The following is a 25,130-nucleotide window of genomic DNA, read 5'->3' on the forward strand; positions in this document are numbered from 1 at the left end:
ATGGCTCGGACGACTCTATTTCCATATCATCATCTAAACACAATGTGGAAAAATGCTTGGAGTGAGGATCAATGTGCTCAACTACATGAACATTGGGACTGTCTACATTCTCAACACTAATGACAATAGAGTCAACTAAATATGTATCCTCAATATCCTTGGTTGACTCTAGTATCTCTTCTACAATATCGACATCCTCAAAATCTAGTGCGATTGATTGTTGGTGTTCTACTCTAGCCTCCTCCTCTAGCTCATCAGTTTCTGTATCTAATTCACGCCCTTCTTGGATACTATTCACAATATTGGCTTGTTGAGCATTAAAAACTTCAACCAGTTGACTCATGTGAACATTCAAGTTGTGAATAGTTTCCTCCTGCCTTTCTATCCGCAGTAGTAATTTACTCTGTTGTTCCAAAATGCACTTTAACATATCTTCGAGCTTCTTTAGGTCAGCTTCCCTAGGTTCTTTGTTCCTATTAACTTCACCAGAAAAAGAAGAACCATCAAAGTAAGTGGTTGGGGGAAGATAAGAAATATAAGCACAACCGTGAAAGTGACCATCTTGACCATCACACATATCACACACATTCCACACATAAGATTGAGTTGGTGCACAAAACTCGCTCTCAGGAATATTTTGATAATTTTGCCCTGGGTGGTTTCCTTCACAATATGCATAAGGAGGATCAAAAGTAGAATTACCAACAACAAAATTCTCATAATTCCATGATGTCATGTTTCTCAAATAAACAAATAAAACTAAAATAAATAAAAAAATAAAAAAAATCAAATAATAAAATAAAAGTTCAAACTTGAAACCTAGCAATATGTACACCTACAACTACACCGTTAGTTCCCCGGCAACGACGCCAAAATTTGATCACGCCCAACTATGCCTTATAAAAAGGACTAAGCGGTCGCTGCAAATATAATCCGGTTTACAAGTCCGGAGTCGAATCCCACAGAGAACTAAGGTTTAGCTACAGCTGTTCACTATCACCAAGAAGACAAGCTTGAACAAATCCTAACTTATAGATATTAAGATTATTCTGTTTAACTAATTAACTAACAAATTAAAATAGTAAATTAACAACTAACGATACTGAGGGTTATAGAAAAGATTAAGGAGGTATAGAGTTATGATTTCCCCAATTGTCGGAATCCTTCCCGCTATGTCTTTTATAATTTCGCCTAAGTATTCTCTACCGATCATGAGCACTCTTATTACCGTAACTCTCTCCCGAGTAATTACGATAATTTACTAGACGCACTCTCCCGAGATACGCTAGCTGGCTTTTAATACAGCTCACTTCAGATCGCACCCAAGGCTTTGTTATCCCTAATCCCACCTTTAAACCCTCGGTTATTGATCCCTCATATACTCTGGGAGTGGTGTTGTTCAACAACTACCTAAATATGCACTCTCTCCCGAGTTATGCATACTAAATAGGCACAACTAATTGAGAGCTCTTCAATCAACCAGAACATAAACGTAGTTGAACAAATAGAGAAAAGCTATGGCTCAATTATATAAAAACATAACAAGAATTTATCCTACAAAAGGTTCTATCAAAACTCTAGATAACAAATTAGCTATTCATAGTAGTATGTCAAAACTACAATACTAAAAGTCATAACCAACAATGAAAATAGGAAGAGGAAGGAAAAACTCGTAGAAGAATTCTCCGCCTTGCTCCCAATGTGTTCTTGCCTCCTTAGGTCGAATCTATGTCCAAAATATGTCCTTCTATCTTTCTTGGCCGGCTTCCTTGGTTTAATATAGGGTTTAGGGCTTAAAATCCCGTGTTTTGCACATAAGTCCCTGAAATTTCCGCCCTCCTGCCGCGGTTTTGCCGCGGTCGCGGTGGAACCGCGGCCAAACATGCCCTCTGATTCTTCAGTTGTCCGCGACCATCTTCTACCGCGGTTCTGCCGCGGTCGCGGTGGAACCGCGGGTTTTCACCCTGTTTCGTTTGGAATTTGGAAAAGCGTAAAACATGAAAGTTATAGCCCTTTGAGTTAGCTTTCCAACCATATATTGTGGAGCCCAAATGGAGTTCTGAGCAAAAAGTTATGTCTATTTTACTAGATAGTGCGCAATATGCCTCCTCAAGTCTTCGTTCGTACTTAATTACCAAATTTGACCCCCGAACACGATCCCGGCTTAATTCCTTGAGCTTTTACTCAGATTTCAAAGCTTCAAATCACTTAAATTCATTCCATAACATCTATATAGCTCGGAATCACACCTACAAGGCATAAAACACACAATTAGTGCAAAACACTAGCGATTAAAGCGCTAACTCAATTAAAGTGCGGTAAATTCGAGTGTAATAAGCGACTAAAATATGCAATTATAGCCTATCATCAGCATTGCAGGGAAGTTCATTGTTTATAAAGGCAGCCCGGTACATGGAGCATTCCGCTTTCACACAGGATTTGGGGAAGGACTGCACCCAAAGGGGGTGTGATGTAGGCGGCCTATTCTGATGCAAAACGTGAAAAAAATGAGATCTAAATTCGTAGCTTCACAGGCATTCTTCCGGATTCAAGATTTAAATTTGAATGTTCATAGGATAAACTCATTGTACTTTTAAAATTATGGGTTCAAGTCTATTATTTGTTGAAACTTTAGTAGGTCTTCATCAAAAAAACTAAGTTGATGAAGCCGTTGCTGAAGAGCTGCATCCGCCACTGTACACATGGGCGAATCCAAAAGCCGTTGCTGAAGAGCCGCATCCGCCACAGTATACATGGGCGAATCCAACTTAGTAGGTGTGGGTTCCCGTAAATCCAGTAGCTTTTGCACATATCTTGTATATGTCTTAAAAGTCCACTAAATATTCATAATTATTTTATTGTGAACTCAATTGCTTATTATATATTTACTTGAGGTCGCGGTAGAAACTCATAAACTTCTGACCCATGATACGCAAAAAGTTCAATTTTACCTTTTAAGGTTATTCAGAAATAAAATAAAAAAAATTATGGTTCATTATTAATTTTATTTTAGTTATGTAACCTATTTTCATAAAAAATCGTTATAACTTAATACATTTGCAAAATACAAAAAAAATACAAAAAAAAGGGAATTGCAGAATCAATTTCTTCTATTTAAATCATAAATAAGCATTTATTATTTCCTGTTGTCCCAAGAGCAAGGTGGGGAGTTCTTGGAGGGAAAGATGCCGATGGTCTATCGGAAACAACCTTTACCCCAGGGTAGAGATAACATCTGCGTACACACTACCCTCCCCAAACTCACTTGCGGAATTATATTGGGTTATTGTGGATAAAACCATACTCACACAACCCGACCGGTCAAATAGCTATTGAAGCACGTGACAAGGGACCCGCCATGCTCAATATCACGAGAACAAACAGGGACCCACTTGTCCACCTTGTACAAGAGGACAATATAACAATAGGCAATTAAATAGATATACCAAATGAAAAATAAAAAAGAAAAAAGAAATACTAATAAATGAAGTAAGATCATTTTCTGCTTGGCAATTGGTGTAAGAGTGTGACATTCAAAAGTCTTTCTGGCTATTTTGGCTTTTGCATAATTTTTTAGCCAATTTATAATTTTTTTACATAACAATTTCCCCCCTATGATTACGCATTGCATGACGTCATCTTATTTTCTTTTTTTGGCAATCTTTCTATTTTTATGACCAAAAACATGTAGTAATAGCAAAGCTTTCAGTATATTAATCTGTCATAATTGAGTGTGTGAGTATAATTTTCAATTTCCTTTTCTAACCTTTTAATTTCAAAGGAGAGAAAATTATTGTCTATCGTCGGCCTTTATGGTAGAGTAACAAGGCATTCATAATTTTATGTATGTATATATAATACATTTTTTTCTATATACTTGAATTGTGTTCCTTCTTGGTTTTTCTATTACGTATATGGATAAGACAAAAAGAATGAGAATAACAGATAATTAAACACACACCTATGATTAGAAGGCTTCAAGTAATATTATTATTAGCTATAAGTTTTAGTGATTATTGATTACGCCCAACTATGCCTTATAAAAAGGACTCTGAGGACGTTGCAAATATAACCTGAGTATTACGCCCAGGGTCGAATCCACAGAGAGTTAACCTATCAACTGCTATCTTCAGACCCACTAAGTCTTCAGAACCAGCTTCCCAAATATTCAAATCTCAGTTGAGTGTTCTTTAATAACTAGCTTGCAAGTAACTAAATAGTTGTAAACTAAACTAATAAGGTTGTAAACAATTATAAGAAAAAGCTAAGGCAATGATTTCCCCTATTGATGGAATCCCTTCTGTTTATGCTCATACAAATTTACCAACACATCTCTATCAATCATGAACGCTAATCTTATCGTAAATCTCTCTCGAGTAATCACAGTAATTTACTATTGCACTCTCCCGAGATACACTAGCTTACTTTATTTAGCACAATTCAATTTAGATTGCACCCAAGGCTTCGTTATTCCTAATCCCGCCTTTAAACCCGCAATTATAGATTCCTCTAATAATTTAGGAGTGGTGTTGTTCAACAATACCCTAAATATGCACTCTTTTCCAAGTTATGCACACTAAATAGGCACAGTTAATTGAGGATCCTGTCAATTAACTACAACAAACACGAAGTTCATCACCCAATAGGTTCCATCAACACCTTAGACAAGGAATTTAGCTACTCATGACTATGGGAAAATAAACTAAGCTTGAATTCATCATAAAATCAAAAGAAAAGAGGAAAGATGTTTAGAGTACTTTCTCCCAATTGTTTTCCTTGCTAAGAAACCTAAAAAATCAATACATGCCTCTCTTGGGCGAAGTCTAATGTTTTAAATAGGGTTTTAGGTCTAAAAAATCCCGTAATTGACACTTTGGTCCCTGAAGTTTCTGCGCCTGCCGCGGTCGCGGTGGAACCGCGGCCAAACACCCTCGCGGAATCTCTGAACTTCTGCAGCTGCTTCCCACCGCGGTTCTGCCGCGGTCGCGGTGGAACCGCGGTGGATCCAGTTCTCTGAATCTTCGGCCTATTTTTGCACAGGTCACTTAGGAAATTTCACAGTTGGCCTCTTTTTCATCACTTTTGACTCCAAAACTGCTCCTTAGCCGTCTTTATACATATATCACCTACAAATCATGAAAAGCACTAATAAGAGCATTTTGTCATCACTTTTAGCATTAAAACTACACAAGAAGGTGATTATTTAAGGTGTGATTATAGTCAAATTCACCTATTATCAATTATCAATTACATTTTTTGTTGAGTTACAGCTATTTAGTATATTGAAAGATGCTATTTAGGTAAAAATTACTGATTTATCTTTTGATAATACTATGATCAAATTTTAACCCTCTTTCTTTCGGATATAGGAAAATAATTATTATTAGGCAAAAAATTAATCATTCTTCAATTTAAGACTTGATGAACACTCTCCCCTCTACATTTTTATGTATCCTCACACCAAAAAAAGACACAAAAAATTTGAAGAAAGAAATGGGTAAGACTTGGGAATTGGTAGGTCACGTGGTCATCAATAAGGGTTCACTACTAGAAATTCGGTCAAAACCGGTCATTCAGAAAAACGGTCGAAAAATCAACCAAAGTTGGTTGGTTTTTTAAAATATTTTATTTTTTTATTTTTTTACGAAACCGATCAACTTTGTTCGTTTTTTTTTTGCGCAAAAATATGAGAAATTATTTTTGCATCCCACGAAATTTATTTTTCAAGAAACCGACCAACTTTGGTCGGTTTTTCAATTAAAATAAATTAAAATTGATATTCAAAAAATTGACCGAAATCGGTCGGTTATTTCGGCCAGTCATTTAAAAAACCGACCAATGTCAGTCAGTAATTTTATTTTTTTGATAAAACCGACCGACGCCAGTCGGTTATTTCTGCGCGAAAATGCAATTAAAGAGTACAAATGAAATAAAACACAGTCTTAAAATAAAATGCATCAGTGTTCTAGTAGTAGAAGAGTATTCAGCCACAGGACAGACCCCGGTTTGATTCCTAAATGGTGCATCTTTTAATTACATAATTAGAAATACCGACCGACTTCGGTCGGTTAATTATTTCGGCATTTTTTTCTTTTTCAGAATTGAATTGACCGACCGAAATTGGTCGGTTGGCTCTACCTACTATACGATTACTGACCGCCACAAATCGGTCAGTTTTCAGTCGATTTTTGCCAATTACCGACCAACATCAGTCGTCGTCCCCTCCCCCCCCCCCCCCCCCCCCCCCCCCCCCCCCCCTCCGTTTTTAGTAGTGATTTGTGAGGGAGTGGTACGTAAGTTCTTCTTTATCTTTAATCAGAGATCTCAAGTATGAGCTTTGGGTATGAAGTCGTTTTTATTATGAAGCTTTTTTACTTCCCAATATGAGATTTTCCGATTCAGTTGAGTTCCAACGCGAGTACCAAATATCGAGCGGAAAAAAAAGGGTCACGTGGTCTACTCATAGTTTGTCTGGTCACTTGTGGCCTAGCATATATCTGTGTTACGTTCATACTTTACAAGTATGCATGAGCTGGCTACTTCATTAATATATTTGTTGTTGACAGTATTTTGTAGCAGTATTGTATGACTCCCTAAACTATATTTGTATAATATTCTCCATTTGTAGTACTCTTAGGGTCGTTTGGTCGACCACATAACAAAATTCTGAATTATTGAAGCAAAATAAAATATTTAATTTGTAAAATAATACGTTACATAAACTCTATTCCTAAAGAGTTTAAATTCTGAAAACAAGTAAAATTATTGGATAAAGTCCAATAACCATGGGTGAATGAACAATATGTATTTTATATTTATTAATTCGATATAAATATTAATACGAATAAATTTTTCCCAATTAGAAACTCGATGAAACATAATATGAGGCAAAGTAGAACCAAAAGCAAGCCAACTAAAATAAAATAAAAGGAAAGCCAAGAGGGTATAACACCAACTCCTCATTATTATCTAGTACTACAACAACAAATCAAGTGTATTCCCACAAGTCGCATCTGGGGAGAATAGTGTGTACGTATATTTTACCACTGTCTTTAAAAAGGCAGGGAGGTTATTTCCGATAAATCATCGGCTCGGGGAAGATAAAGGGAAGGACCAATGACAAGTAAACCAATCGGAAAATCAAACGAAAACACACAACTATCACTAGTTAGTACAGATAAGATCGAAGCGAAGTCAACTACAAATAATAACAGAAGTTCAGAAAGGCGAAAATACATAAAGACACAAAGTGGTGTATTAAAGCTATTGTAACAAAACAAAGACAAAGCTCGACTATCCAACCATCTGTCCGAATTCTTGTAAGCTTTGCTTCTTTAGGTTAATTTATGTATGTATTTTTCTATATTTCTTGAACGAAAAAAAAAGTATCTCGTTGACTTAAGTATAGTAGGGCGTACCAATTCAACGGGGCCCATCCTGTTAATTGGTCAAAGTGAACATTATTGTAATAGTAAAACTCAACATGCCAATAATAGTAAAAATTGCACTCTCTATCCCAATTTATGTTGCGGTGTTCGATTAGATGTTAAATTTAGAAGAAAAAGAAGATTTTTGAATATTTTTGATCTAGAATAAGCAATAAATTTTTTTACGATTTCAAAGCATCTCATTAAAGATAAGATAGTAAACTTAAAGTTAAATTATTTCATATAATACTTTTTTTGGGATAGGTTAAGCAGAAAAATCTGAGACATAAATTAGGAAAGAGGTACTAATATTCCAGGGAGTCGTTGTGACTTTGGGTATTGTAGGCGGATTAGAGTTGATGAAGTTGAGGGGGCTTTGCGTAAGATGAGCAGGGGCAAAGCGATTGGTCCGGATGAAATCCTGGTGGAATTTTGAAAGAGTGCGGGCAAGGCAGGTTTGGAGTGGCTCACTAGGTTATTTAATGTCACTTTTAGAACGAAAAAGATGCTCGAAGAGTGGAGGTGGAGCACGATAGTTCCTGTATACAAGAACAAGGGTGATATCCAAAATCGCAATAACTATCGGGGTATCAAGTTGCTTTAGCCATACTATGAAAGTCTGGGAGAGAGTGGTAGAGCTACGGGTGAGGAGGAGTGTGTCTATTTCTGAGAACCAGTTTGGGTTTAGGCCGGGGCGTTCGACTACAGAAGCCATCCACCTTGTTAGGAGATTGATGGAGCAGTATAGGGAGAGAAAGAAGGACTTGCATATGGTGTTCATCGACTTAGAAAAAGGCGTACGATAAAGTACCGAGGGAGGTTTTGTGGAGATGATTGGAGGCAAGAAATGTACCTGTTTGCCTACGTTAGGTTGATTAGGGACATGTATGATGGAGTAAAGACCCGAGTGTGGACGGTGGGTGGGGACTCGGACCATTTTCCAGTTATGATGGGGTTGTATCAGGGATCGGCACTCAGCCCTTTTTTGTTTGCTCTGGTGATGGACGTACTGACGCGCCACATCCAAGGGGAGGTGCCGTGATGCATGTTATTTGCAGATGATATTATATTGATTGAAGAGATGCGAGACGACGTGAACGCGCAATTAGAGGTATGGAGACAGACCCTGGAATCTAAAAGTTTCAAGTTGAGCAGGACCAAGACATAATACTTGGAGTGTAAGTTCAGTGGCGAGACTCAAGGAGGAGAAGGGGAGGTGAGGCTTGACTCGCAGGTCATCCTATGAGAGGGAGTTTTAAGTACCTTGGGTCTATTATTCAAGGGGATGGGGAGATTGATGAAGATGTCACACATCGTATTGGGGCGGGATGGATGAAATGCAGACTCGCTTCCGGTGTTTGTGTGACAAGAAGGTGCCACCAAAATTTAAGGGTAAGTTCTACAGAGTGGTGGTCAGACCAACTATGTTATATGGGGCTGAGTGTTGGCCAGTCAAGATCGCTCATGTCCATAAGATGAAGGTAGCGTAGATGAGGATATTGAGATGGATGTGCGGTCACACCAGGTTAGATAGGATAAAAAATGAGGTTATTCGCGATAAGGTGGGTGTGGCCCCTATTGAGGACAAAATGCAGGAAGCGCGGCTTAGGTGGTTTGGTCATGTGAGGAGGAGGAGGAGCACAGACGCCCCAGTGAGGAGGTGTAAGAGGTTGACATTAGAGGCCCTACGGAGAGGTAGAGGTAGGCCAAAGAAGAGGTGGGGGAGAGGTGATTAGGCAAGACATGGCGCAACTTCAGCTGACTGAGGACATGACCCTTGATAGGAAGGTATGGAGGTCGAGGATTAGGGTAGTAGAATAAGTAGTCTAAAGTGTTCATAACAGTAGTATTGGCACGCAGTCTTGCTTTTTGAAGGTAGTATGTTTTATGACTAACCGTTATTTTCTTTCATTGTTGATCACATTACTGAGTTGTTGTTTTTATTCTGCTTTTATATGGGTTTTTGGTACTGTCCTTTCTTGTTTATATTTTTATTAATGTGGTGCTTATGCTTTCCTGAGCCGAGGGTCTATTGGAAACATCATCTTTATCCTCACAAGGTAGGATTAAGGTTTGCGTACACACTGCCCTCCCAAACTCCACGGTGTGGGATAATACTGGGTATGTTGTTGTTGTTGTAATCTATCTCCAAAGTAAGTTAATCATTCTCCTTCACATCTCTGGCTCAATATGATAACTTCTTTTGTTTAAAGGGAGTACTATAGTTTATATTTTGAGAATTACTTAAGCATATGGCTAATTTCATCAAATTTTAATATATTTTACTTTAGGAAAAGGAAAGATTTAATTTAATAATTCTTGGCATATAAAATTGAAGTAGTGCTTTCGTTATTCAATGCTTGACAATGACAAAACCTGAACTCAATGCAATTCCTTTGCCTTCATGCCACAACTAAAAACAAATTAAATTTCATCCAAAAAGTCTTTTCAAATGTTGGGTGTCAACTAATCCTTTTAATGTACATATGTAATCTTGTTTAGGTAATAAACCTTTTTCACGTATAGTTTATAAAATATCACGATATATATTAATGGAGTTTAAAATAACTGTAGTTCCTATTCCTATTTTTGGTCACATCATCAGGAGTAATTAATTCGATATTTTTACTTTAGCTAAGTTTTCTATTATTTTGTTGAAGGAAGTTTTTTAGGGGCACTTTTTTCCAAATTGGATCCTATAGGATGTTATAGGCATATTTACTCAATTTTGTTTGTTGTCTGAGGTGAAATAATATCTACTTTTGTGGTGGTGGTGGTGGTGGTGGTGGTGGTGGTGGTGGTGGTGGTGGTGGTGGTGTATCAAAAAGTTTATCTGGTTCTTTTCCAATGCAAAACCATACAAAGAGCTACCTTTTAAGGGGAGGTAAATGCTAATATGTTTATTTCTACGTATTTTGTTGTGTTAATAGAATTTTTCTATTCAATTAAAGAAAATATAACTTATTCTTGTTAAGTTTATTTCAATAGTATTATGATTATCTTTTTTCTGTCGCGTAAGGCCCATTAAAGAAAGAAGCATCATCGACAGTACGATTTTTTCAATCATGGGACTCGAATTTGGGACTTCTAATAAAGAATGGAGGATCTTATTTTGTCAATTACGATCTTTGGCGGTTTTATGATCTTATTATTTTGAAAAATTTCCAGGGAAAAATGCAGTCGCTATCTTTCGGGTGTGTACTAGGCAACTTGTTCACTGTGCAATAGCTCGCAAGTCACACATGAGATGTAAATAGCACTAGGCAATCCCACTGTGACGAGCTTTGACTGAGAAGCTACCTTTCGGGCGGATACTAGGCAACCCACTCACTGTGCAATAGGTAGCAAATCACACAGGAGATGTAAATCGTACTAGGCAAACCTGAAACGACGGGAATTGATCTTAGATCTCTCATATGGTTAACCACTAACTCAACCAACTCAGCCAACCCTTGCAAGTATTATGATGTCATTTTACTATCCCAAACAAACAACTTTACCAGAAAAGCTATGAAACTTAAACTTATACACGGGTTCTAGAAGTTGAAAGATTTGAAAGATCATAAGCTCGATTCATGGGGCGAGCATTTTCGGAATTGTTTGATGTGATTTGAGAGTACATCTAATCTTGTGAAAAAGTAAATTAGACAACTTTTCACTTCCCACTTCTCAAAATCTCACTCTTCTCGTGATCTAACTCTAGATTTCATCTTCTTTTACAACTTGAACAAGTCGCCCCATCACAATCTACTTCCACCCAAATTTCATCTTTCCCATTTAACACTCCCTAACCCCCCCCCCTCCCCCCCCAAGAACAAAACCACCCACCCCCCTCAAAGTAGGCCCTACGTCGGCACAGACATATGATAACTTATAAAATTAATACCACTTGCTTTGTCATAATCTTTTTTGTGGCCAAAACTCAACCCACGTGTCACCCCTATACTCGTCAGCATCAAGATTTCCCTTAAGAAGAAGATGCAATAGCTGTTCCATTTTGCAAAATCCAAACTCACATTAGTAGAGAAGAAGAAAGAAGAGAAAACTATGGGCATATTGAGAGGCGCAGCAAATTGTTTTCCAGGAGGATGGGGTGCGGCGGCGGCAGTGGCAAAACCTTGCGAGTATTGCCACTTAGACGCCGCACTCGTATTCTGTCGGACAGACAACATGTTCATGTGCTTGGGCTGCGACACGCGGGTGCACGGGAACGCCTGCCACGAGCGGGTATGGATGTGCGAGGTCTGCGAGCAGGCGGCGGCCAGCGTCACGTGCAAGGCGGATGCGGCCGCCCTCTGCGTCACATGCGATCGCGACATCCACTCTGCAAACCCTTTAGCTCAGCGCCACGAGCGGATTCCCGTGGTCCCTTTTTACGACCCTGTTGAATCCGTCGTGAAATCCACCGCCGCCACGCTTCTCGTTTCGATTAACAACTCCAACTCTACGTCCACGACCACGACCATGACCACGACTACGGCCGTAGCCACTGACTTCAGTAAAGTTACAGCTTGTCTCGGACACCATGAAGAAGACTATAATTCTGATCCATGGATTTCTCCAAACACAATGACTACCAAACTTCCAGTAAATACAGTGGAAATGAAACCAATGGATTTCTTATTTTCAGATTCAGAAAACATTCTTGATTTTGACTACTCTGTTTCTATAGACACAAATTCTCAACCCAATTATAATTCAGCAAATGACAGTGTAGTACCAGTACAATCCACAATAAAACCATTACCATTTCAACATCAAGAAAAGCATTTTGAGATTGATTTCACTCAATCCCACATCAAATCTTACACCACCCCTTCACTCAGTCACAGTGTAAGTTATGCTAATTTCTTGTTTCTCATCATTTTAACAATACCCTACTTTGCATTTTCTTGAAATTTAAGCTAATTTTCTTGATTTTTATTTTTTAAAACCCCATCATTTTACCCATACCCAATTTTGCAAATTTCTTGAAATTTAAGCTTTTTTTAAAATTTTTTATTTTTATTTTTAAAACCCCATCATTTTACCAACACCCAACTTTGCATTTTCTTGAAATTTAAGCTAATTTTCTTGATTTTTTTTTTGAAAAACACATCATTTTACCAACAACCAAATTTGCAATTTTGAAGGGAAGCCTTAGCATAATTAGTAAAGTTGCTGTCACATGACTAGAAGGTTATCATGTGACCAGAAGGTTACGAGTTCGAGCCGTGAAAATAGTCTCATGCAGAAATGCAGGGTAAGACTGTATATAATATACCCTTTTGGTCCGGGCCTATCCCGGACTCTGCACATAGCGGTAGCTTAGTGCACAGACTATCATTTTTTTTTTGCCGAATTTCTTGAAAGTTAAGCTAATTTTCTTGATTTACTTGAACTTTTCAGGTGTCATCATCGTCTTTAGATGTTGGAATTGTACCAGATGGGAGCTCAATTTCAGAAATATCATACCCTTTTGTTAGAAGTGTGAATAGCAATATTGAAATGGGAAATTCAGCTCAAGCTGAAAAATTAATTGGAATGAATAGAGAAGCAAGAGTTTTAAGATACAGAGAAAAGAAGAAAAATCGGAAATTTGAGAAAACTATAAGATATGCTTCAAGAAAAGCTTATGCTGAAACAAGGCCAAGAATTAAAGGTCGTTTTGCTAAGAGAAATGATTCTGCCGGCGCCGGCGTTGACTCCGATATTGACCAGATTTTCTCCGGCGCCGGTTTCATTACTAATGATTCACGATACAGCGTCGTTCCTTCGTTTTGATGCCGCATTTAAAATATTAGTATTTTCTATTTTTAGCAAGCTGTAATTCCAATTTCCCGAAATGTCCAATGGGTTTTAGTTTTTTTTATGTACTTATACTTATGGGAGGGGTAATTTGGTAACTCAGATAATAGTAAAAGTATTACTAGCTCTTTTTTAATTTGTTACTCAATTTTTAATATTATTTTTTTAAACTAGTTTGTTGAGTTTGTATTTGTTTCTGAATTATAATTGGTGGCTTAAGCCAGCTGTGACTCCACAAAGCAGCGTAGATAAACGTGTGGCAAATTGTTTAATTCCGAATATAAAATGGTTAAATAAATATTTTTCTTTGACAGGGGCGCTAGCGCTTGACTAATAACATATCAAAGGGGTCTGAAAAAATATAATAGGCTGCAACTCTAGGCTCGCTTCGCTTCTTCAAGCTCCGCCCCTTCTTTCATCACGATTTTGTGGTGAAATGATCGCTTCACTTTTAATAAGAGGTCTAGTGTAGCTTCGTATTCTAACGAGCTTTACACGATACTAAAGATTTTAAAGGAAGATGATATTAGGGTGCTGTCTATATTACATTCTTTGGGCTGCGGTCCTTTTCTCGAAAGCAAATTCATAATTTAAATTTTATGGGTTCAGTATTTAAGGTTTTTTAACATTGAACCTATCATATTTTCAAAATTATGAGTTTATATTCACTGTTTCCTACAATTTTATAAAATTTTACGTATAAATTTATGCTCCCGTCCCGTAAGTATAGTTCTAAATACGCTACTGCTTTTTCCGAATTTTGCGTGAACGTGCGATGCCTTAAGTACGTGGTTGCCTTTTTTTGTGATAGAATTATTTGTATTTTCTTTTTGCTTGATTTACTTGTTGTGGAGCAGTTGAGGATCAGTTCAAAATTTAATAATATTTATTTAAAACTAGTTTGTTGAGGATCTGTTCTTAAATTCTGATTGGTTGTTCAAGCCAGCTGTGACTCCACAAATAGGCTTAGATGACACGTAGTAGATCTATTCAATATAAAATAGCTCAATCAGCTTTTTTGTATTTTATATTTTCTTGTAATGATAAATATGTTAATATATTTATTTGGATTGGAACAAAGTTGTAAAACTACTATTTCAGCCACCGTCCAATGACGTGCTGCACTACTACATAAAGGTTAACTAATAATATTCGAAGTAAAATATTTGGTCATAACTTAGAAACTGAATTGGTGACGTATATGATTTTCATGTTAAATTAATTTATACCAGTATATTCGTACGGGTGGAGTATAGAGAGAGTAGCGTATATACAGACCCTACCATTACCTTGTGAAAGTAAAAAGGTTGTCTCTGATAGATCCTTGGAGTGCTCAAAAAAAATATTTCTAAGCATGATTGAAAAGAAGCCATATTAAAAAATAGTAGTGAAGAAGCATGTTAAAAATAAAAAGAGAAAAATAATAACAATAACAAAATAGCAAAGCATAAAGATAACTGAAGCAAATGAAACAACGTGTAATAATAGAAATCAAAGAATAAGATAATAATAATAATAATAATAATAATAATAACAACAACTATAATAATAATAATAATAATAATAATAATAATAATAATAATAATAATAATAATAAAGATATAGAAAATAAAGAACATACCCTTATGCCATAGGAGATCTAAGGAGAGGTCGAGATAGACCTAAGAAGTATTGGGAAGAAAAGAATAGGCAGGGCATGACATATTTGAGGCTCAACGAGGACATGATCCTTGATAGGAAGGTGTGGAAGTCGATAAGAGTAGAAGAGTCAGAGGTAGTTGAGCGTACTTTTTTTCCATTCCTGCATTATTATTATTATTATTATTATTATTATTATTATTATTATTATTATTAGCATATTTCTTATTCTCTTAGACTTCTATTATTAATCGCATATTTTTCATACGACATGTTTCTTTCGTTCAGTTTTCTTTCTTTCTTGCGGTTGTTACAGCATCTTTCTACACGACTTTTCCACTTTCTTTCTCTTAACATTGTTGTGATTATTTTTAACCCGAGGGTCTACCGGAAATAACAATTCTACATTCACAAGGTAGGTAAGATCTACGTATACACTTCTTTCCAGACCCCACTTGTAAGATTTTACTAAATTTCTTTGTTGTTGTTGTTTCTGTGTAAACATTGCATAATATTGATATGAGATAATTTAAATGGATTAATATAATTTTGTTGAACGTGATTTCATTCATTTCATTGTTCCTTATCCTCAATATAGTGTCGTCTCTTATTTTGGCGGCTTATGAAAAATTAAATATTATTTCTATTTGTAGTAAACCGTACTACCAATTTCCCATAAAACTAGTAAACGTAGCTAGTTTCTTTCAATATAAAATTGTTCCCACCTACCAGTTTTCCATCTTATTTATTTTATAAAAATTTTGAAAATGAAATAATGAAAGTATTAATATTCAAATGTATGAATAGGTTTTGCTAACTTGTTTTATATTCCATTCTCAATAGAAAGTTAGTGATTGATTTTGAAGTGAAATTAATTAAATTAGTGAATTGCAACATCATATAGTAGGTTGTTAAAGTATAGTAGCTTAGCATTTAGTAATTATTGATTGTTTAGATACTAATAACACGAAATTTTAATTTTCAAGATTAATTTCACGTATAGCCTTTGAATTTTATCCACAACAATAATAAATTCATGAAACTATTATTTTATCATGTTAAAATAATTAAACTTAAAATTAGTAAATGTTACAACTAAATGCATAATCTGAAAACTATTTTTATAATATTAAGTAATTATATTTTATTCGCAATTGTAGTAATGTCATTAGAACTTTCCCTTTAAACGATAAAATCTATCGTTCAAGGTGACTTTATTGCCAAATTCATATTCCAAACGGGTTCGAACCCTGAAAGCAACCACTAATACTTGCATTAGGGTAGACTGTCGCCCCTTAGGATGCGGTCTTTTCCCTAACCCGAAAACAAAATGCCTTGTGCACCGGGCTGATCCGCTAAAATTGAGCAGTCAAAATTCATTTATATCTGAACATTGAAACAAAAAAGGAAAAGAAGAAAATAAGAATTGAAATTGACTCCTTTGGAAGTCCATTATTGGTAAAAAAATCATTTTTTTTCATATTTAAGTTTCTGAATTTCTAATAATTGGTTGTTGAAACAATTTTTTAGCCCCACAATTGGAGTTGTCATATCACAGGCAGGGGAGATATCTGTTTCTGAAATTTGATTGGCTATTCTGAACTGTTGGGTCCCACCTTTGGTGTTGTACATATCAAAATGTAGGACAATTATTATCAATTTATCATAAATATATAAAAGATTGCCTTATCCAGCCGACCTTTCACCTGTCCTTTTAGCCACTTTGATAAAATTTGATAATTTTTTCCTTATACTATATCATAAAAGGGTTTTTGTCTTTAAGTTTTGCCTTTTTCCCAAAATGCCACTTTTATTTTTTATTTTACTTCTAACTCGTGTTCGATATTCATATAGGATTCCAATAAACTCGGATTCACGCTGCGTAAAATTCATTAAAGGAACCCGAGACTTCTAATTAAGCATAGAAGAATAATATTCATCTCACTACAATGGTTCCAAATTCCACTTCAATCATGGCCATACTAATTATTTGGCTTTTTCTTTAGCCTTTGAGAGTCAATTATATTAAAATATTGTCACAAGAATTAAATCAATTACTCCTAGTTGTTTCTAAAAATATCAATTTAAAGTTTTATAATTACATTTAAGTCTTAAAAAATTAAATAATTAAACTTCAAAAAGAGAGAAAACAAGAATACTAGATATAGTGAGCAATATCTACTTTGTTAGCAAATCTTAATATTTGAAGGCGCATTAAAATTGGGGAATGCCTCTTTTTCTTTTCATTTTTATTCGCCAACGACAAGTTTGGTGATAATTATGATCCCTTCATGCTTAATTAGAGATTTCGAATTTAGACCCTAAAAACGAAGAATCTTTTAGTTGAGAACGCTTTAGTCCCTTGGTAAACCTACCGACATGAATTAGGATTAATCCGACCAATGACTATCGAGTACCAAATGATCAACAAATTGGAATAAAAAAATATATACACCACATATCCAGCTACAGGTATTCGTGTAACCTATAGGTCACGGGTTCGAACTATGAAAGCAGCCATTTATAATGCTTGCTTTAGGGTAGACTGTACACATCATATCCTTGAATGTGGCCCTTTTTCGAATCCTGCGTGAATACGGAATATCTTGTGGACCGGGCAATCCTTTACGTATCCAGCCATCCATATATGAATAAAGAAGAACAAGAAAATGATAAACAAAAAGATATTTGTCAACATATTAATTGTCATGTGATTTACCTATGTATGTTCAAAACCTTTGCCTTTTTTGGGTGTGCCATATCCTACCCTTGACTATAACATGATATCTTTTGTTAAATTCTCATTGGCTCAACCCATAATGGATCTTGTCTTTTTTTCTTCTTCTATACTTTAATTCCATTCCATCAACTTTTATTAGACTAATAACAACTTAGATAAGAGACAAAGTTAGGTTAAAGTTTTAGATATTTTTTTATTTTTGGAAAGTTGGCTAGAGATGAGACCCAAGAGATGTCGTATGTCACTAATTATTAGTTAGAAATGTTCTCGAAGTTTCTATAAAGATGATGAAGTGTCCAAATTCTAAGAGATCATCCAAAGTTTTGTTAATAGTATTAGTCACTTTAATTAGCTTATTAATTAAAAAAAAATGGTAGGCCAATGGCAATTATCTAACACTTTGTCCACCTCAGACATGATTTGGAACTAAACCGTGTTCAAACATTATATATGAGACAAGCGTGCACACAATTTCACACTTTATTACAAAGATGTAATTATATATATATATATATATATATATATATATATATTGGTAATAGAAAAAAAAAAGTAGTGGAAAAAAAGAAGAAGAAAATTAAGAATACATGGGATAGAGGAGTATAAGTGAATGAATTTTTTTTTATTCTACCATAGCAAAGGGCAACGTGGTAGTCAAGATATCTCACATTTACGCAGGGTTTGAAGAAGGGCAATATCCTAAGGAATGTGATGTAAACAGTCTACCCTAATGTAAGAAGGGCTCGAACCCGTGGCTGATAGGTTGATCATATGGATAAATTTTATTGTTGCTCCAGCGCTCCCGTCCGTAAAACTACATAACTATGTGTTAGCTTAAAATCTAGTGTGTGACATGGCATTTTCGGCACCAAAGAGTTTATTTTCAGGCTGAAATGACTTTCTGGGAAAATTGGATTAAGTTGGATAACTCTATTGTAACAAACAAAATTCAAAAATTGACTTTACAAGGTCTACATTTAGATCTTTTATATGCACTTTTTTCCAAGGTTTATATTTAGATTGGACTAATTAAGCATTTAGTTTAGGTAAATCAATTTTTCTATATGAACATTAACATGTGTAGATAGTAATTTTCTTGTGATAATAAACAAAACCTTCGGCTTCAAATTATCTTTGTTCATGCATTTTCATGAAATTAATTAAATTACTACTATGCTTACCATTATTATGCAACCATCTTTTAAGAACTTGAACGAGGTTTTTTCTTTTAGTTTCCCTTTTGATGCCCGATATTTATATTGGGGTCCCATTAAATTCGAATTCACGCTGAAAAATCTCATACAAAAGTAAAACGATCTCTAATAAAGACGGCTCCATACCCGAGACTCCGTAAAAATTAGGACGAAGATATTTTTTACGAGTGGAAAACGTATGTATACCAAACAGACAAAGGATTAGGTAAATCTAAGATTTTGTAAGCTTAGAAACCACAAATAGTGGATGGTTCAAAGAATCTAGTACATAACAGCTGCAAGAAAGAAATTAATGTTGTAGCATTTGGTAAACATCTGGTCTCAGCATTTATCCATAACTAATCTGTCTATAACGATCAGCAGCAATAAATATTAACGTTAATATTATGAATATGCCTAATAAAATGATATGGATTATATCTTTTAAAAAGTTAGCAACGCCTAAATATCATCGAGGGTTGTGGTGAGATGGAGATCCTTTCATTCTTAAACAGAGGTCTCGTATTCATAATATTAAATAGCTACTTAAGCAGTGTTCTCTTTGTGTAAGGAGTCTTTCTCCTTATCCAATATGCAACCTTTTCGATCGTGATCAGGAGATATCACTTCTGATAAGTTAGTTTTATCTCCTTCACGTGCATCTCACATGCTTGAGTTGATCATATCTGTGCCTCACTAGGATGGACCTGGTCCATGTCTGAGTTCCTTTGTCAGTCTTCAAAACTCACCTTTACTTGGGCCAACAAATTCCCCCTTTTTGATGATGACTAACTCTGTGCTTTCCACTCACTTAGGCCCTGTCAGAACTTGTCTTTTTCATCAATGCAAAGTTAGAAATTTTTTACTTATCATCAAGGACCAGGTTCATTAGGTTATAAACATCACTTATTCAGAATATAAAGCATAATATCTCTTCCCCCTTTTGGCATCATCGTAATGTTGCATAAATAAAGTGTGATTCCCAGATTTTTAATAATTACTCATGGCCACTGGGGCAACTGCAAATGCATTCATGGATTAATCATCAGTAATCAACTATATATATTCAAACTATCAAGGAAAAATAAACAGTCAACAAGAGCAAAAGTAGCAAACTTCATTGATAGTGAACATGATTCTGCCACAATCCACAAAAAGAAACAAAAACAGTTAAAACATGACCAAAACAAGAAAAATCCCTAATCTGGGTCACTGAAAGGTCTAGACAAGGTTCAGGAAATGAAGGCTAAAGATCTTAAGGCTTAGAAGAGCTGGAGGGTTGGGTTTTGGCTTGGAGAAGCTGCACCATATTTTGAAGAATGCCATAATTCTTCTCCTTTTCCTTTGTGAGCTCAGTTCTTGTTTAACCAAAAATTAGATTTTTAGTCAAAGCTAGAATTTAGAAGAATACGGGTTACTGATAATCGAAAAAGTATATAGAGAAAGAAATTTGTGAATAATATGATCAGAAAGCAAGTAAATCAAAGTATATTCCAATAGTGTTTTGTGTCTACAATTGTTTGTTCCTTCCCCTTTTATAGCCATTTTGGGAATACGAGCCTTACCTTTGTCATAATAAGGCTATTATGGGCAATTAATGACTTTAAATGTTACGTTATGCAATCATATACATTAAGTACATATTCTCTAACGTTTCTAGTATTTAATACTCATTAAATGCTGTATCTGGGCTCTTTTTTGCTGTCAGATTCATTCCTTTGATTCTTCACGATCTTTGAGCTTTAAATGTCTTGAATAGGTACGAGCGTTGAATTGCTTGTATGACTGCTTGTGCCTCTTCTATTTAACTTGCTCGTATCTGTTGTTGCTCGTACCTCTTAACTAACCTTAATTCTTTGACTGTTTGACCAGTGTACGTATCATGACACGTCATCTCCAATATGCAAACTAAATTTTTCCCAATGCAGATAGTCTCCCCACTTTCTATTTATTCGTCAGTTGAATATTTGGGAAGTGGATTTCATTAAAGGAAAATTTTTGTCACCATTAATGCTATGACAAGATTGACGCTTCAATGGTCACTTCTATTTAATGTTCTTCACACGTGTCAACTCCTTATCAATTCTGCAGTTTGCACCCCTTTTCAAGGCCCTTTTTTTATAGCTCCACTATTCATGAAGTACCAGTTACCATTATTGTGACCCTTCCATTACTGCATTTTTACTTTTAACGGTTGCCCATCAGTATAAATATAATTTTACCTTTTACTTTTTACCACATAAATTTTTTTCGAACATTTGAACTGTGCAAATCTCTGTTCACTTCTTCTTCTTCCTCATCATGTCTTCTTCGAACCCTAACCCAGAGAGTTCCTATTTTAGACAAGTTTCCCAATGCCCATGTTAGACATAGAAGGGGTGGTAGACTTCGTAACTTAGGATCCTCTCGTGGTGGTGGTTCTGTCATGCCTTCTCCTACCCCTGGTTCTTCTTCTAGAACTAGAGGTTCTTTTACCCAAAAATCATCTTCTAAGGGCAAGGAACCCTCTGAACCATTACAGGAACCTTTGGTAGAAGAGATAGTCCCTAACGATTTATCTTTTCACCATGATAGACAATCACTTCAAAGCCAAGTTTCTGGTCTGGATCGTGCCGACGCTTACCCCACTTTAATTACAGAGATTTTAGCTCCCATAGTCCGCAAAGATTGCCACTGGACTAACGATTAGTCCATTGTAATCCCCAATCCAAATCAAAGAATTACTTCCTATATGACTGGACTCTCTTTTGTTTACACATACCCTTTTACTCTTGGTTTTAAACCTGCTATTGATCCAGTGATTCTCGATTTCTGTCGTTTCTTCAAAGTCTGTTTAGCACAGATTGGCCCGCTGGTATGGAGGGCTGTTGCTTGTTTAAGATATCTAGCCAATTTGGCAGATGTTAATTTCACCTTCCCTCACCTAATTCATCTCTACACCCCTAGACTTTTTCGCAATGGCGTTTTTACCTTAGTGGATAGGAGTAAGAGGGTTTTGGTAAGCCTAGAAGATGATAAAGATCATGGCTGGTATGCCCGGATTGTTGCTGCCCCCACAGTTGGTTTAGTGGGTGAAGGAAACGTTCCCTTTCCTGAGAAGTAGAACTTTGCACGTAAGTCTCTTACCCTTCTCGTACCTTTTTCTTTCGAGTTCATCAATTTCTTTAACTTTGTTTTTTTTAGCAACCATGGAAGTTGTGGAGAACGCTCCCAATTTTCGTGGTTGGGTAGATAAATTGAAGATCGCGCCTATGGAGGCTAGGTCTTGGAAATTTATTTCCAATCGTTACGGTTGGAAAGTAAAAACTCACGGTAAGAGTTTTTGTCTTTCTCGTATGTAAATTTTTTTCCCTTTATTGCTTTAACTTTCATCCTTCTCTTTGTCAGGATTTGCTATTCGAGGTGTTACTGCTGAGGCAGTTGCCGCCTCTCGTTCCTCTTCAGGAACTCAAATTTCCTTAGAAAGGGCTCAGGATATACTCTTGAAAAGAAAAACCATTGAAGAGGATGACTCCGAGGAAGAAGATGAAGGTGGTTCCTTGATGACAAGGCCAAGAGTTAGGAGACGTATCGTCTCTGACGAAGCTGAAGTTTCTCCTCATCTTCCTCCTACCGGGCCTGTTCATCTCATCTCTGATGATGACGTTGTTACCCCTCGTGACACTCGTGACTCTATTAACCAGCTTTTCGTTAGTGCTTTCGAGAGTGGTGAGTTAGGGCCTATTTTGGATGAACTTCCCCTGTCTTCCTCTTCAACTCCCATATCTTCAATTCCTTCTTTTCCTTCTCCTGCCGTGCCTTTGATCCCTTCCTTATCTGCTCCATCTGCTTCCGTACCTCCCTCTACTGTTTTTTTTTCTTCTACCGCTCCTCCTTTGGCAGTTCCTCCTTCTATTGTCCATCATAAAGAAGTGGGTTCTACGAGTAGAAATGTTGCCATGAGGAGCGTGACTATTGAAGTTCCTGCTAACAACAGCCTTTTGAGGAAATCTGGTCAGGTAGATGTTTGGCTTGAGCCTTTAATTGGCCCAATTGAGAAAGAAAAAATGAATAGCCATAGCTGTCTGACTTTGATGAACGACATAGTTCATGCTACCTTGAAGGTATTTTCCTTCTTTCTTTACTTTGCAAAATTTTTCTCTAGAAATTCTTATTTTCCTCCCTTATCATTTTCAGGCCAATCTCATTGGTACAGAGCTGATGAGCAGAGTTTCTCTATTAGAGAAGGTGGCACGTGACTCTGAAAAGGCTGTTCTTGATTCAGAGAGGGTAGCTCGTGACTCTCAGTTGGAAGCAGCTAATTGGAAGGAACAATTTGATAGTGCACAAATTACTATAGAAGATTTGCAAGAGAACAAGAATAACCTGGAACAATAGATAAGAGCATTATCCTCAGAGCTTGCGGTTACCAAGGCTTCTTCAAGTCAGGCAGAGAAAGAAAGAGAGCTTCTCAAGTCTTTTCTCTAAGAGCAATTATCGAAGGCAAGTGAGGAGATTAGAGAGTTGAAAGCTCTTTTAAGTCAAAAAGAAGTTTATGCTGGAGATTTGATGCAGAGTTTGACTCAGACACAAGAAGATCTGCGAACTTCTGGTGACAAGGTGCATGCCTTAGAAAAATCTCATGCCTCTCTCCAAGCCTCTTACAACTTAGCCTTGGCTGAAAATGAAGAACTCAAGAATGAAATTGTTACTTGGGAAAGAGATTATGATCTTCTTGAAGATAAGGCTGCCGTTGATGTAAGCCGGGCTTTTCTGAACTCTCGGCATGATGCTTTAGTCGAAGCTAGCCAAGAAAACTTCAATCTGGAGTCAGAGTTAGCTAAAGTTATGGAGACCATTGAAAAAGCTCAACAACCACTGGACTTCCCTTCACCCGCGATTGAAGTTCCCGAAGTTGAAGCTTCCGTGATTGAAACTTCCTTGGCTGAAACTCTCGCAGTTGAAGTCCCCATGAACACTGAAATTGCCTCGGGTGCCGCACCTTCTTCAAGCCCAATCGTGCCTCTTGTTGCAAGCCAGGCTGAGACTTCGTCTGTTGATGCACCAATTGCTGTGATTGAAGATCAACCTGCTTCTGTTGATGATGTTGTTCAGGTTGAGCCCGCTGATGATCCTTCCTCAGTTATTTCTTCTTAGTGAAAAGATTTATATTTGCTTTAAATTCCCTTTTTACAGGTACCTATTTGGAAAACTGTGTTTAAAGTTCTTGGATTCTTTTAAAAAAGTTTTTTGTAATCAAACCCTTGGTTATCACTTTGAGGGTTGATTTTAGAAGTACAAGTCCCCAAGTCTTGTCATGGGGCATTTTGTATAAACAGTTTGATGACTAAGTTTATACTTAGTCTTTAGTTTTAAATATTAAGAAGTTTTTATTAAACTTCCGTCTGTTCTATTCTTGCCTTTTATTTTCAAGGACTTAAAGAATAGTCTGCATTTTTGTTTTTTGAAAATGCTTCTGTTAATCTCATGACTAAATAACATGAGTTTCATAAAAGAGGGCCCTTTTATATTTTGACACTTAATGAAGAAGATGTCTCAACTTCATAATGATGTTATCATACGATAAAAGAAATAGGAACACACATGTTTCTTTGAAATAACTTTGACAAGTTTTTATTTCTGAACCTTGACAAGTTTTGAATAATACTTTACATGTATTTGAATTACATCTATAACTTTCTCGTAACTGTTTTCCTTGTAACAGATTTTTACAAAAGAAGAACAATAGATACAGGGTTTTTCCTTATAACCCGTTTTAGTACATAGTCTTTACCCTAACCGTTTTGAGGTATATTGGATCCCCTTAGCTCCAAAACATTAGGAAGGGTTTGAGAGGTGACTCCATTGTTCTCATGGGAAAGAACACTATGATGGATGCCATGACTTCGTAACTTTCACTCCGCACTTGACTCTTCTAGGCTTGATTTTTCCTCAATCTTCTTTGCCTTTTTTATACACGTGACTGTTTATATTATGTAGTCCCCCAAGTGTTTGAGTGTTGAAGTATGAAGCCTCGAGCACTTGATAGTCTCTTTCACTTGGTCCTTTTCCTGAAAAGGAAATATATACGGGACTCGGAGGTGCGATTATAGATGAAGACTGCTTAACCCGTTTATATTTCTATCAGAATAATTGTAACCCTGGGCCAGGAATTTCAGTTTATTCCATTTTGCCTTACAGGTCGTGACTCATTATTTAGTACGGGTTAGCGTTTTGCCTATCATCTAAAATCATTAGTAAAATTTCAACAATTCAAAAAACAAAATTTAACATGGTGATACCTGACCGTGGGTTTTTCCTTAGAAGTAGTATCTCTTCAAATGTACAACATTCCAATGTGAAGGA

At 36.2% G+C, this 25,130-nt stretch overlaps 1 protein-coding gene across 1 annotated transcript; it reads left to right on the forward strand.

Annotated features, from left to right (window-relative positions):
* Positions 1 to 11,383: 11,383 nt before the first annotated feature.
* On the forward strand, positions 11,384 to 13,387 carry LOC109219966 (zinc finger protein CONSTANS-LIKE 5-like). The gene is made up of 2 exons (XM_019384429.1): positions 11,384 to 12,260; positions 12,816 to 13,387. The coding sequence occupies exons 1-2, from the start codon at positions 11,475 to 11,477 to the stop codon at positions 13,188 to 13,190; spliced, it is 1,161 nt and encodes a 386-aa protein (XP_019239974.1). The 5' UTR covers positions 11,384 to 11,474; the 3' UTR covers positions 13,191 to 13,387.
* Positions 13,388 to 25,130: the final 11,743 nt, after the last annotated feature.

The sequence above is a fragment of the Nicotiana attenuata genome, unplaced genomic scaffold, assembly GCF_001879085.1.
Source record: "Nicotiana attenuata strain UT unplaced genomic scaffold, NIATTr2, whole genome shotgun sequence".
Taxonomy (NCBI): domain Eukaryota; kingdom Viridiplantae; phylum Streptophyta; class Magnoliopsida; order Solanales; family Solanaceae; genus Nicotiana; species Nicotiana attenuata.

What these genes read in the sequence shown, in the direction of transcription:
- LOC109219966 (XM_019384429.1), top strand. Translation starts at nt 11,475, where the DNA reads ATGGGCATATTGAGAGGCGCAGCAAATTGTTTTCCAGGAGGATGGGGT. An exon ending in CCCCTTCACTCAGTCACAGT is followed by an intron (nt 12,261 to 12,815) that starts GTAAGTTATGCT and finishes TGAACTTTTCAG; the next exon opens with GTGTCATCATCGTCTTTAGA.